Genomic DNA, 15,121 nt, shown 5'->3' with positions numbered 1-15,121 from the left:
TCTTCAGATCTATAGTCATAGTGCTCGCTGTTAATTATAGTATGCATTTGCCTGTGGTAGTAGATCAGTGTCTTTAATACAGTGGTTTAAGAGCTTTTCGATAGAATCCTTCATGGTGGATTGGCTATTCCATCAGCTGCTTATGACCAATTTGGAGTGTTTGAAGCTCTAGTTCTGAACACTGTTCCTTGTTAATTACTCTCCATCAGCAACAGTCCCATGTGGCTTACACAGGAGGTACTACAGCCATTGAGATTTACACAGGATAGGAGATAGCTGAGATTTTCAACCTGGTATTTCTGGAAGAGCCTAGAACAAACAACTTGTATGTGTGATGAACATTTTAACTGTAATACTTGTCCATCATAAAACTTTGTGAGTGCATTAAAAGGAAAAGTAAACATGTTCTGTATTGGGTAAGCAGTTCTAGCATTGGTAGATATATTTTCAACATATATGTATGGGTTTTGTTTCTTTTTTATTGTTGCAAGAGCCCTTGTCCTTTGCCTGCAGTGGGCCTGATCCAGTCTCACGAAGCCCTTTGTGCTTTGCTTCAGACTTGGTGGTTGCTGCCTGTTTGCAAGGCATGGGTGTAAAAGAAAACACTCAGACACTTTCTGTAAATCATTTATGTCACCTGTGCCATAATGTCAGCTAGAGCTCTTTAATATGCATTTGGGAGAGATGGTAAGGGGCAGATAGTACTCCAAGAAGTATATTATATTGCAATATTAATTTGTCATTGTCTTCAGGATTGTTCTAAAAATAAAAAAGGACAGTAAAAAAGATTTTGCATATGGAAAAATTTACACAGTGCCATCTGTTCTTATTTGCATTTGTGTCATTGTCTGTGTGATCTAGCTGAAAAATGTAAACTGACACTGTTTTGTTTCTTTATCTAGACACACTACTTTGGCCTTTCGTTTCTCAGCAAGAGCCAGCAAGCCCGCTGGGTTGAACTGGAAAAGCCTCTGAAGAAGCAGCTGGACAAATTTGCCAATGAGCCTTTGCTTTTCTTTGGGGTAATGTTCTATGTGCCCAGTGTTTCCCGACTGCAGCAGGAGGTAACAAGGTATGTGGTTTCCCTCTGTTCACACTATTGTGGTATAGCTGGGACGGAACGCACAATTGCTCTTTTTCTGACATTCAATATTTGCTCAGGTATCATCTGGTTCTTTCCTTTCCTGATCATTGCCCAAATGGGAGAAGGTGAGAGAAGTCACCACTTGATTATATCTGTTAGGGGAGGAAAAAAAAGAGTAGTATTGGCGAATGATTATATATAACCAACTGCAGAAACAAAAAGGAAATAATAGATATATGTTTAAAAACCTGACAAATTTTAAAAGGGACCATGGTGACCATACTCTTTTTGTGTAACCTTCTACTAAAGGAAGCCATAGTCAAAGGACCTCTATATACAGTTTGAGTTTATTCTTCTTGTGTCTACCTGTACTTTGCTGAAAGTGAACTTTGGCATCTTTTCTGGGTTTTGCCCATCCCACTCTTGATTTTTCCCCTTATGCTTCACAAAAGGATTAAAACTGTTAGAGATTATTAGTCCTTTAATTATGGTCAGGGTGCACCTTTGCAAACAACTTCAGTGGGAATTACTCTTTTATTCAGAGCCCTGTGCTGCAGCTGTAACAATGCAACTGTTTTGAGGGGCTATTCTTGTAAACCACATCACTCTGTGGTTTTTGCACATCTGTGCTGTATTTAAATTTTTAAAAAAAAGGAAACAAAAGCCCACCTCACCCAAAAAGGGGGTGTTTTCTTTTTAACCAAAATTATTTCATTTATCTGGTCTACAGCAAAGTTGCATCAGCACAACTAGAGGTAAAGCCTGGAATAAGTGGGTGAGGGCTACAGGGTAGCAGAAGCCTCCCCACTGAAAAAAATGTTCTGTTGCTGCAAACCTGAAATTCACAATGTGGTCATCATGCCTAAAAGAGATGTATAAATAGTGGAGAAAGAGTGGCTTTAATTCTATGTGAGCAAGATATGAAGGTTTTTTTATATTGTAGTTTGTGTATTTTAGAGGATTTTTTTTCTGAACTGGGGAATTGACTTTGGTAGGATGCGAAAGACTGGATTCTTAAAATGACGTCTGTCAAGCAGTCCCTTGACTACTGTATATGCAGAATTCTTGCCAAACAGTGGTCTGAAAGTATCACAAAACTTAAATTTCCCTGGGAACAGACTGAACATCGATGCATGTCTGTATGTCTCTGTTCCTGCTTTGTACGTGTTGGGAGAGGGAAGCCTCATACCTTTCTCTTCAGAATTATTTAACATGCAGTCAGAATGTCTGAAACGTTCTGTTGCTCACTTGTCAGCCCAGTCCTGGCCTGGTTGTGTGCAAGGAAGCATTGTTGCTACTTGGATGCTATCATCTCTTCAAGCTGCAGCCTGCAGTGTTGATTGCTCATTCATAGCTCACCTGCAGAGGTGTATTTGCTCATTTTGCCCAGGTTGGTAATAACAAAACATTTCAGTGACAATTGAACTTCACAGCACTCTCAACTGGAGTGGCTGCTGAATTGTTTTTCTTGCTGAAGTGATTGATAACATAGGGTCCAGAGACTTACAAGTGCCTCTTACATTTCTTTAAATGTCTGTAGCAAAACCAGCAGCTTACTAATGGACCTCAAATACAGAATAGACTGTTAACATTACTTTTTGTTTTGTTTCCTGAAATGGAATTGCTTCACTGTAGGTGATGTGATGGCAGCAAACCTTCAACTGTGCCATTCTAGGTAGATGCAGTAAATCTCATGTTTGAAACAACGAGTGGTGTGGGGACATGGAGGACTCTTCTGAAACAAATGGTGGAGAAAGGCTTGGTCTAGAGTGTAATTAGATGGACAGATGGGGGCAGTTTGTAGGGGGGTTTTGGCTTTGTTTGCCCTTGGTAAACTGATTAAACATTTGTTTTGAAATTGAGACTGCCTGCTTTTAGGATTAGGTTTGATCATAATACCATTACCTGTGAGGTAGGCACTAGACTTGCCCACTCAGTGCTTATGCATTTGACTTATATTTATGTACAAATGACAAATCTGTCTTAAAAGCAAAACTTACGATCAGACACTTCATATGCTTCTGGGAGGCTGCAGAACCATGACAAACAAACCTACCTTCAAAACAAAACCACCACCAAAGGATGAAGCTGCTAGCAGTCACTGAATCTAGTGAATCACTGAAACTAGTGACAGCACTGCTAGCAGTGAACCTGTTACCTTTATAACCTTCTCTTGGTAGAAACATCTCCAGCCCTGAGCTTGACTGGCTATGTTTGGAGCTTGAGATGAAATCCATCTCTCAGTCCAGGCTTTTAATTAATTGTAAGTTCCAGAATTTCCAGGGTTGATCAATATTCCTTAAAGATGACGAAAAGTCTGAGAATACTTCAGCAACCGCTTACATAATCCACAAGTATTCAAAAACTACGGTTTACTGAGATGGTTTACTCTGCCTCTGATCTGTAGAATTATAGACTTTGGCTTGATAGCTGGTTTTGAGAGATTTGTCCTGAATTGAATATTCCTCTTTGCTTCCAGGGACTGCAGCCCCCTGCACCTCATGTGCTGTCATCATGAAGAGGTTTTAGGTTTTGTTGGTTGAGAGGAACATTACTTGTGAGGTTGGTCAGTGGCTCTGAGGTGGTGTTCCTTAATCCTATTTATTTGAAAGACCATCTGACTCTTCAAAACTCTGCACCACTTCGTGTTCTGCTGTTGCTTGGTGATTGGGACCAACAGAAGGAATCTTTGTGTAAATAAGACAATTCATATTTAGGTGAAGCCATAATAATTTATTTATAAAATGATAACTTCTTTACATTTTATCATTACTGTTGGAAGTCTAAAATGCTAATTATGCCTGCAGGCTCCTGGATTTTAGCTGTCTGCAGGTGTTGGTAGTGGTCAGGAGCTCTTTGTGGTTTTGCTGGTAACTTCCTGTATTGCACAAGCCAAATGTGGATGCAGAAATAAGGGTGAGTAACACTGCTCCAAGTGCTGTGTCCCCCAGTGGTGAACAGCCTCTATGGAAACTTGTCTGTATGTGACATGCTGGGCAAGGAGTAGGATAGTAATCTAGTTAGAAGTCAGTGCTGTCCTTCAGAGGTACAATGTGAGAGTGTCAGTTGACTTGCTAAAGCTAAACACAAGTAGCAGTGCTAACCACAGAGTTGCAAAATGGTTGAGGTTGGAAGGTACTTCTGGAGATTGTCTGCTCAGAGCAGAGTCAACTAGAGGAGATTGCTCCGGGACTGTCTGCCATTGGGTTTTGAATATCTCCATGGATGGAGAGTCACCACACTTCTGGGAAACCTGTTCCAGTGTTCAATCACCCTTGCAATAAAGAAGGGGGTTTTCTGTTTGGAAGGAATTTCTTGTATTTCAGTTTGTGCCCAAATGACCTCACCATTTCAAAGGTGTGGATGGCTATTGGGTGACTGAGTGGGTGAATGGGTTACCTGGGTTGACGATGTAACTGGTTGTTGAGGACCTGTAGAGCTGCAGGTACCTGTCATATAAACACAACCACAGCCATGACTTAACGTGGGATACCTGTATAATTTGTGAGAGGTATTTCTGATAATATGAGAAAGAAGGGCATGTAGGATCCTTGGGAAAGGAGATGAAAAGACAAGATTGCCAGAGCAGTGTATTCAGCTAACAGCTCTTTGAAGTCAGCCCCTGAGGCCAGCAAGAAAAGATGAGGCAAAGAGTACTCTGGGGGACATATTCATCGTTTTAATAGGTCAGATCTGACTCTGTGGCTTTCAGTTCTTCTTTTTTACAAAATTGACACTTGCTTAAAGGTGCAAACATTAGTGGTGTGGGGGTTTTTGCCTCCTCAGACAACATTAAGTGGAGCATTGGGACAGGGTAAGAAGTTCCAGCAGGACATCGTCAGTCATGTTCAGTTAATGATTTTGAGTGTGAACAGTGAGACTTCTCAGGACAGCCATGTTTCTTGACCTGTGATGGAAGCTTCCTGCGGATGTCCTGGGGAAATGTATAGAAAGCAGCTGCCAGTTGCAGAGTACCTGTCTCCTCTTTCTGGTAATGGCAATGAAATAAATGTTATTGTTATGCCTTCCCTTCAACATAATAGCATTGTACTCTTGGCATTGGGCCTTCTCTTCGGAGAGCTGTTTCCCTACCCTTTTTACTCTGTTTCTTTTGTCTTGGGTTGAGGCTCCCATCTGTACGTATTCCTTGATCTTAATCCTGTCTCCTCCAAGATATCAGTGACTCCAGCATCTCCCCCACCTCTAGTCCTGGCATTCTACCTGCACCCAGTCCCACAGACATCTTCCAGGGGGAATTATGAATTAAAGCCCCATGATAATTTCTTAAGGTGTCAGTAGGAGTTTAACCATGTTGTAGGAGTTTCACCATAATTGCTATAATTTGAAAATTTCTAGAATAATTTGCGATAAACCAAACGAAAAAAACCAACCAAACAAAAAAAGCCCTCTCCGGGCTTGATGGCAGCTACAGCAGGAGCCATTTGGGTAGGAGTATGGGGGTTGGCACATTAGCAAAAGGCATTTTTCATGGAAGGCTACTTAAGCAACCTCTTTTTAGTTATCCAGCTGTTCTCAGATTGAGCAGCCATCGCAGGTGGAGATGCAGCACATGCTTTTGGCATATTTAAAGCACCTGGGATCTTCATACTGTCTGATATAAAGCAGTGATGCCCTTTAGAGTAGATATTTGCATAGATTAGAAATATAAATCTGCCTTTTATTTTCTGCTAACTCCTAGGAGGGGAGGCATCCTTTCAACCATTTATTTTTAAAAAGTAAGTCTTTGTACAGTGTCTAAAGTAAACAAGCTTGCTTTCACTGTGCTCTTGTTCCAAAAACAGAGAACCCACACACTCTTGTGGCTTTCTGAAAATGTGGGTGCGATGCTGCTTTCTGTACAAGTAACAGACAATCCATGGCCTTTCTTTTTTTCCTCACAGTTCTAAGGGAAAACTGAAGTTACATTTTTCTCCCCACAGTATCTCTATCTTCACACGTGATACTGCTGTGCCTCCTGTGAAGGAATGAAGGTGTGCTTTGGTCTGATTTTCTTTCTTGAAAGAAGCTTTCAGTATCTTAGTATGTGCTCTGTACCCAATAATATTTGATGGTGTTTGTGCTGTTGCAGATTGGAGCATAATTGTGCGAAATGAGAGCGGTTCCTAATCTGGGTGCCACCAGGGGGGCTGGGTCCCCATGGTCCTGTTCACGGTAGGTCTGGTATGCACGACTGTGTAGGGAGGGACATAGTCCAGCAACTGCACTGTGCTGCATTGGGCTTTTGCCCCAAGTTCAGCTGTCAGCTCTGCATTTTCCCTGAAGAACGTCCTGTACAGTTTTTCTGTGAAAGAAAACACGGTGTTTGCGATGGGAAGGCCGCACGTGCGAAGTCTGTGAATGAACATGTTTGCAGGTAGAAAATTGGAGCTTGTGGCTGCCAGGCCTCTTTTCTGGAGAGCCTGTGAAAAATCGGCCTCACACTTATCCTCCTTTGACGAAGTGGATATTTATTTCCTCTGATGTGTTGCCTCCTTACCCTTTCTTCCCACCAATTCTTGTAGCTGTTTTTTTCAGTTTGTCTTTTAAGGAAATATTTCTTCTTCACAATTCCCTGCCTTTCCCTTTCTTTATTTTTCTTCAAGCGTTAGGTGAAGAATTTTTAAACAGACAGCTCTAAAACATACAGAGCTACAGACTCTTAGGACTGTATGCATTTTTAAATCACGTGAGGATAAAATAGAGGGGGAAAAATTAGCGTGTTTGCTTCATATTTACAGGGGAAAATGTTCTGGCAAACCTAGTTTTTTGTTTTTAAAATAAACTCTGGACTTTTCCTTTCCCACAAAAAAGTCCTTCTTAAATGTCTCACCTACTTCAGCTTATCTTTGCTTTTAGTCTGATTTGCTTTACTTTTTTTGAACAAGCTAAAGTTTCACATCCTCCCGTGTTGCTGGCTTTTAAAACAAGTACAATCAGCTGGAGTATTGTACCAGTCACTGCTGTCTTTACATCGTGCTTTTAATTGCTGTGTTAAGGCTGGATATCACATATCCTCCTGTGCTAGCCTGGTTTTGTGGTAAGCTCGGTGATGTGGAACTCTTTTGGCTGTTAAGGTTGTAAGGTACAGGAGGCTGCTTTGCTTTTCATGCTTGGTCACACCTGCAGCTGGTGGCTGTCTGAGAAGTCTCTGTGTGTACCTTTCAGTTCATGGTAGTCGATTTGAGCACTGTGGTGACTTCATTGTCCAAAATGATTATTTTGTATATCACAACGTGTCAGAAAAATACAGCATGATGTGTACCATCAGATTTGTTCAGAACAGCCTTGACTGTGCTTGCCTGAACTGATGGACTGTGACAGGTTGCGTGGCCATGCTTGTTAATACACCTCTGGTAGACCCATAGGATTTTTTTAATGCCAGTGATTCTGAAAAACTCAGCAAAACTTTTTTTTTTTTCTGTGAAAGGACAGAGAAATATCATGCAGAATGGGAGGAGAGATGTGTGGTTTAAGTTGGATGGGTCAGCATATGAGCAAGAACTGAGTGATATGCAGCAGGTGGGAAGGTGGAGTATTTAAAAAACAAAAGGCCAGAGTTTGGTGTCTCACATGTGGAGATTTAAGTCAGGATTTAACCATTCAATATTACTGGTGTAACTGAGCAGAAAAATGTTTGATTTTCAGGCAGTGGAAACCTTACTGCCTTGTCCAAATTTGTCTCCTCCCAAGAACCTTCATCATTTCGTGTTTACGGTGTACTTCCCAGCACATGTTTTAAGAGCATGCCTTCTCGCTTGGAAAGGTGGTATCTGGGACCAGGCTATGTAGCTTCCAGAGAAATTAGTGCATTCAGTTTCTCATTGCCCTCTTTTCTGGGAAATGTCATAACTACTGTGCATGTGCTGACCAGCTGTGCTATGCTTACGGAGCAGCTCTGCTCACACTATGCAGGAAAGGCCATGACACATAGCCCTCTCTTGGCACTAGAAAGAGCTTGCCCAACTGGAAAGATGATGCATCTCTTCACTAAGACAAAGACTGTTCTCTTCAACACAAATATGATATTAATGATTAGAACAGTCCCATGTTTTTAACTGTTTCCAGTTTAAAAGTGTCTGTTGGTTCTCTTTGTTTCTTATATTGGGCTGGATCCTTGTGTAGCATAAACCAGTGTAGCTCCTTTCTTCTAACAAAATATTTCCAACTTTATAATTATATGTATTTTATATATATCATATTTCTGGTTTATAGAGCGCTATAGGTCAGTGGACTGTAATTTTAAATGATTCACATGAATTAAGACAATCACTGCTGTGCATGGAAGTCATATCAAATGAACAGAAAAGGACAGGATGTTCTGTCACAATGGCAGACCTTAGAAATTGAAGACATTTTCATCCCATGAATACCTTCAAACCTCTTATTCTCAACTAAATGATTTGGAGAGCCAAACTACTGGATAATTTTTACAGGGGAATGGTGGGGAACAACTGTGAAGTGGCATGGGGTGCCAATTGACCTGTATGTGGTGGTACTAATTCTGTCTTTTTCTAACTGAAGAACTAATATACAGTGCTGTAGGTAGGTGTTGTGTCATGAAACACAGTGAAAGAAGAATTAGGACAAGTACCAACGTAAATGTTTTATTTATGAGACATTGTGGTGGGGTCTCTCAGAGGAAGCAGCAGGAACTCTGGAGCTGAAATTTTATAAATCAGTGTGAGGCAAAAATTTCTGCTGGAACAGAATCCTATATTGGTTTAAACTGTGGTTGCCAGCTGCCTGATCCTACAGGTCCCAGTTGTGATCATGGTCTCAGTGCTGATTGTCTCAGACTGGAACCACACCGTATCTCCCAGGGCTGGGAGAAAGGCAGGCTCTGGGATTCACTGCTAGGCGGAGATAGTTGTGAACCCCCAGGGATCCCAGTTCTCTTTATGTGGGACAAGACTGTGGATGGGTCCTGATGTAACTTGGTAATGTTGACTTTCTTTTTTTCTTCTAGTTGCAAGAATTTGGGACTAAACAGCAATGCTGTCAGCCAGCCCTGCTACTGTCTAGGTGCTCATGTAACCCAGGCAGTGGAGCAGCTCTGGAACTGCTTGCAAGCTGGATGAGTCTTAAGAGCCCTGGGTGGCCACCCAGGCTTAGACAGTCTGGGGTATTTGCATTTTGGTGCTCCTTTGATGGTTTTATTGTTTTGTTTTAATTATTAGACATTTTTAATATTAGTGGCTACTGCAGCATAAAAACCACACATCAGGCTTGTAGCCTGCCTTGTAAACAAGCTGATACTTAATTAGCTTTAATGTTATTTTTAGAGGACAGCAACAACAAATAATGTGCCATGTTTGCTTGGGTCTTCTTGTGTTCATATTATTGCAGCATATGCGTTGTTTTGCTTTTCAGTAGTATTCTTGAGTTGGTTCTTTTTGGATGTGTATTTTAGTGGATGTTTAAACTTTGACTTAAAAATAAGAATTCCTTCAAGGCAGACCTAAGATTCAACATTAATTCCCTGTTTATAAAATAATTTGCTGAGGAGGGCAAACCCTTCTCCCAGCTGACTTTCTTCAGTGAATGGGGAGCTTGTTCTCTGTGTGTTGGTTATTGAAAGCTGAGCTCTTTGTGCCAGATATTTTAAGAAACTGTTGACACTTAGATCTAATCTATTACATTATACTGTGCTTTTAGACCAGAAAGTGAATGTGTTTTCATGTGTGTGGTTGGGCAGTACATATGTAGCAATTATAAAAAATAGTATTGCATAACTATAAATACAGTGTTGGATACTTCAGCCTGCATTCTTGCTTTAGTGTGTTTTGAAGGCAGTGGCTGTGATGGTTAGAAATGTTGTAACAGGAATGTCTCGGCATTAGGTAGTACCATATTTACATCTGATCATGAGGAAATAATACTTATTTTATGTTCTGGGACTTAGTCACATGTTCTTGCATATCACTCTCCTGATGGAAACTATTTGTGTGTTCAATTTTAGTAGAACAGATACTTTGGGAGTACTCTAGACTTTTTATTGGGCCCTTTTAAATGGCAGTAAAGTTTACATTTGAGTTTCTACTCTTCTCATGATACACACCATTTACACACAGTGCCAGAGCTTCCTCTCTGGTCTTAGGTAGACCAGCTTGAATCCTTCCATGGCAGTCATGCTGGTGGAAGCATTTGCACTTGGGAAAGAGCACTTCGTATGTTCCTTTCCTGTCTACCTGGACACATGTGCTGTTGGAGATACTTGCTGAACCTGTATGTTGGTTGAGTGGCCTGAGCTTGCATTGAATGCTGAGCAGCTCATGCTGACTCCTGCAGAGGGGTGAGAAATCTGGATGGCTTTTACCATAGTTGGGAACCAGAAATGATTTAGATTTTTTTTGAAAGATTCTGCACCTGGGTAGAATGATGTAACCATTTTATTGCTATGCTTGTGACTTTTATTGAGTATGTTAGGATTTTCCTTAAACTTTGCAGCTCCTGAAATGAGGTAATATGAATTTCAGTTTGAGATTTTTTTAGATACTTGAAACAAAACTCAAACTGGATTGGTAACACAACAAGGAAATAAAGGCTTGAGAGGTATAACTCTACAGCTTTCAAAAGCCAGAAGAAAAAAGAGCACCTAGCTTTACCAAATAAAGAAGTATCATTCTTCAGTAATAGCATGGCTTTGAGAAGGATTGATTCATGGCCCGTGAAACTTCAGAGATGACTACATTAATTGTGCGTCCATTTCAGAAGTGCACAGGGAGCCAAGTGGATAGAAAATGTAGGTATGTGCAGCAGGACAGAGGAGGAATCATGGAATTGCAGAATATCTCAAGTCGGAAGGGACCTGTAAGCATCATTGAGTCCAACTCCCTGCTCCATGCAGAACTACCTGAAGCTCAATAATAGTACTGAGAGCATCAGCCAGACACTTCTTGAACTCTGACTGGCTTGGTGCCATGACCACTTCCCTGGGGAGCCTGTTCCAGTGACCGACCACATTCTCAGTGAAGAACCTAATGTCCAATCTGAACTTATAGAATAGTTTGGGTTAGAACGGACCTTTAAAGGTCATCTAGTCCAATCCCCTGTAATGCACAGGGACATCTTCAACTAAATCAGGTTGTTCAGAGCCCTGTCCAACCTGACCTTGAATGTTTCTAGGGATGAGGCATCTACCACCTCTCTGGGCAACCTGTTTCAGAGTTTCACCACCCTCACTGTAAAAAATTTCTTCCTTATATCTAGTCTAAATCTACCCTCTTTTAGTTTAAAACCATTACCCCTTGTCCTTTCACAACAGGCCCTGCTAAAAAGTTTGTCCCCATCTTTCTTATAAGCCCCCTTTAAGTACTTCATCTGGTGCAGCTTCATTCCATTTCCTCATGTCTTATTCCTGGTCACCAGAGGAAGCAACTGTTTGTGACTAGGACACAGCTGCAAACCACCACATTAAAAATGTGTCTTGAATTGCATAGGACAGTCAGGATTGAACCTTAATGCCAGAAAGAAGGGCTGAAGGTCCATCAGACTGTTTGAACCTGTTACTTAGGACATCCTTAAAGAGAAGGAAACAAATGAAGCATTTTGAGACTTGCTTTGGAGGTCTAACCACCTTCTGATGCAGGAGAGAGTCTCCTGCCTTCCTGCAAGGAAACAAAAACTTTTAGAGTGGCCTATATATTTATTCTGTGATATCTGACAGTTGAAATGGTGCTGAGGCTAGAAATCTGGCCTTCTGGTTTTATCAGTGAAGAACTTGCTTTGTGTACAGACCTGCGTGTTTGGATGAGTCACACCTACTGCTTTTTATTTCTCAGCCTGTGAGGAAGCTGTCCTCACCGCTGTTGGCAATAAACACTTGTGTTATGTGAATCACTGAAATAACCTGAAGCATCAGTTCTCTTGTATTTAAATCCTGTCCTTCTTGGCCCTTGGCTTTCTCCTGTTAGATTTCCCAGTGCCACACACACATATGGTTGCATATTCTTAGCTGTATTGTTAACTGTACCCATTCTGAGTGTGTGTGTTTATGGTAATCCGGTTGAAAGTCTGCTTGTATGATCTGAACATGTTCCCCTGTTCTTGTTTTGTGTTTGTAGCAGGTTATCTTAAATAGTGCTGAAAAGCAATTTTAAATCTTGCTGTAATTGGCAGTAGAACAACCTTATGAAAACTGCAACTTACTTTTTGGAATGCAGTGGAAAGTTGCTTCCTGGTTGCTTTGAACTGCAGACTCTCTTAAGGTGAGGTGATGAGTATATGGATAGTAAGCTTCTGCTTACACAGCTGGAGGATTTGTCGGAAGAAGTTGTATTTAACAACATGGCCCAACTAGGCCTACTCACACTTGAAGGGTCTACAAGAAACTTTCAGCTAGGTATTTATGCTCCAGGACTGTCAGACTTAAGAAATGATGTAGAGATACAAAATGACAAAAAATGGACTTCGTTTTATTATAGTTGCATTTCTAAACAGAAATAATATTCTGTAGACTTGAAATTTAAGTCTAATGTTTCCTGACAGATGGAAGCATGCTGCCATCACCATGATGGACGGGGGCAGTTCCCTGCCGCTTTCGTTCCCTTCTCTCTGAAGCAAAGACTGAGCTTCGGTCAGGACATTTCTGTCAATTTAGTGAAGAAGCTTCTGCTGTGGTGGCTGTGGGAATGACTCCCAATAGGATTAGTTTTGATGGATTTTGTTCCCTGAAGGTTGTCTTCTTAAACCAGACAGACACAACTGAAAGCAAGTAGAGGGATTTTTCCCCTTTCCTGTAGGGCAGAATTGCTCCTTTCATTTAGACTTCATGACATTCTGCACTACATAAAAGAAAAGACAGTCTGAACTAAATTAACTGTCACTAAATTTGGAGGTGAAGTAGCTCTTTATTTCTTGGTGCACACATAGCAAGAGTAAACTTCTTTAAAGCTAAGATCCCTCTTTAAAAAATCTCTTTTTGTTCCATTTACTTCTGGCATCAGGAAGAGCACTGAGAAGAGATTACAGTAATTGATGAAGTTTTCCTGTACCATAAAAAATGTGAAACAGCAGCAGAGGAGGAATGTAGTTCCTTGGCTTTGCTATGCAGTGGTTACAACATTTAAAAAATTTGTGAGGACAATATTGTTTTCAAATGGGAATGCTACCATGTGCTGGAAAACCGGCAGTGTTTCAGGGCATCTGTTAGATTGTGTTTTCAATGTTTCCAGTGCTCTCAAAGTGCATCAAAGAGCTTGATTCTGAGCTGCTAAGTGCTGTTAGTCATGTCTCCCATGGGGTTTGGTGCAGGTAAGAATAGGGTCTGGAAGCACTTGGTAAGTGTGGTAGTGGATGCAGTTCAGTTTTGTGTGCGTGTTGTAACATCACATCAGTATAAATGTTGTATATACAGGCATCTCTCAGAACTGGTGGGTTGCACAGAGCAGAGGACTCGGTTTGTGGCAGCATGTAAGAGATGCAAGAAGTAATTTGCTAGTCTAAAAATAGCCCATATTTTAATACAATTTTATGAAAATAAACAAGCCTATGGAGTTCTGGTATCAAACAAGTGACATGCTGGTACTAGAACTGTTTCCTTTTGCTTCCTTAATTGAGGAGAAGAAAGAGAAAAACAAAATAAACTCTTGTTGCCCATTAACTAGAAAGAACATTTGCATAAAATGAGGCAGTTTCAAAGTAAAGGCCAAATGATGCTTAGTTACTTGTGAAAGCAGAACAGCTTATCATCCACTTCACTTGCGATTGCCCTATAAAGGCCCTGCCCAGCTCTTCAGAGCTTGGTTCTGACCTGTTACATTAGGGTCTTATTAAGCAAAACTTTTTTGGGAGGAGGCATTGTGCATGTTTATGAATTTTTCAAATTTTTAAGCAGAAGAAGGGACCGAATTATTTCACCAAATATCTATTTCTAATTTTTTCAGTTGTGGCTAACAGTGAGGAGTTTGAGAGTTATTCTGAAAATTACTGAATACATAATATCTGTTCTCTTCCTCTTCTGTGAAATTTTAGTATAATAGCTATGGAGACAGTAACTGTCATGGAGCGATTTTGCTTTCCCTAGAAGATGAGATGTTCTCTTCAATTTTTAAGTTTACAGAAGAAAGGATAAGAAATGTGGAAAAAGGGAAAACACTTGTCATCCCTAGCTGCTTAAGTCATAGAATTGCCCATCAGCCTTTATACATCTCCTCAAATGAAAATGAAAAGGATCATTCCTTTTAATCTATGAACTGTGCTCCTCTCTGCCTTTGTCATTTAGACTATTGCGAAGTGCTTGACTGCCCTTTTTTCCCCTTAAGGTGTAGTAGCAATGTATATCATTGCAGAATGAGGTTGCCCATTCATTAAAGAGAACTGTGTACACAGTGAATATTATGGTGTACCTCATAGATTGGTATGCTGCTTCTGACTTGCCTCCTAGTGTAGTTTAAGGCACTGTTTTTGACAGATGAATATATTACCTAAGTTGGGGCTAGTATACTCCTGTTTATCTTCCTGCATGATGCAGTAGCAGTGACTAGCAGTTTCTACGTAGGGCAGTGCAGACTGCTACTGGATATACTAAAAGTCTTCATGACACAGACCGATCGTACCTCAGTCATGTAGTTTCTCCTGATGAAGCCTCAAGAATGAGGGTTGCTCTAGACTTCCTGTGTAATCGGTGAGAAGAAATGGGCATTTCCACAGCATGATTCAGGATTCCTCTGCTATGCATCACTTTCTACAGGCGATTCATTCTCTCTTTTCTACTGCATGTTTTAAAAAGGGAACTCCAGCTCACTGATCATCTATTTAGAAGTCCCAGATAGATGTCTGAAATTTGGTTACAGTGTCAGAAAGAGGGTCAAGCCAGAAGCAGCAATCTGTGATTTTTGATTGGTGTTTCAAACTGTTTTTTAAATTTTGAGAATTCAGTAGGCAGTGGAGATCTTGCTTACAGTAGCACTGCCAGTGTTCAGTTAAATTTACTGAATTTTGATGGTTGTACTGCAGGCTGGAGGAAACTTTTTCCCTTCTCTTATAGCTGAGACACAAGCCATAAAAACTAGTTCTAAACATGCCCTTTCTCAGGGA

The 15,121-nt window shown here is 40.7% G+C and overlaps 1 protein-coding gene across 5 annotated transcripts in view; it reads left to right on the top strand.

Moving 5' to 3' along the window:
* The window catches only part of PTPN14 (protein tyrosine phosphatase non-receptor type 14), a 122,171-nt gene that overhangs the window by 51,238 nt on the left and 55,812 nt on the right, over positions 1-15,121 (top strand). For all 5 annotated transcript variants that reach the window (XM_074863703.1, XM_074863702.1, XM_074863701.1 and 2 more), the window contains one exon: positions 903-1,072. In XM_074863703.1, coding sequence (XP_074719804.1) covers positions 903-1,072 — 170 coding nt within the window. The remainder of the gene's footprint in view (positions 1-902; positions 1,073-15,121) is intronic.

Source organism: Strix uralensis, chromosome 3 (assembly GCF_047716275.1).
Source record: "Strix uralensis isolate ZFMK-TIS-50842 chromosome 3, bStrUra1, whole genome shotgun sequence".
NCBI classification, from domain to species: domain Eukaryota; kingdom Metazoa; phylum Chordata; class Aves; order Strigiformes; family Strigidae; genus Strix; species Strix uralensis.
Note: the sequence above shows the minus strand (reverse complement) of the source record. Positions and strands in the feature narration are given on the sequence as shown.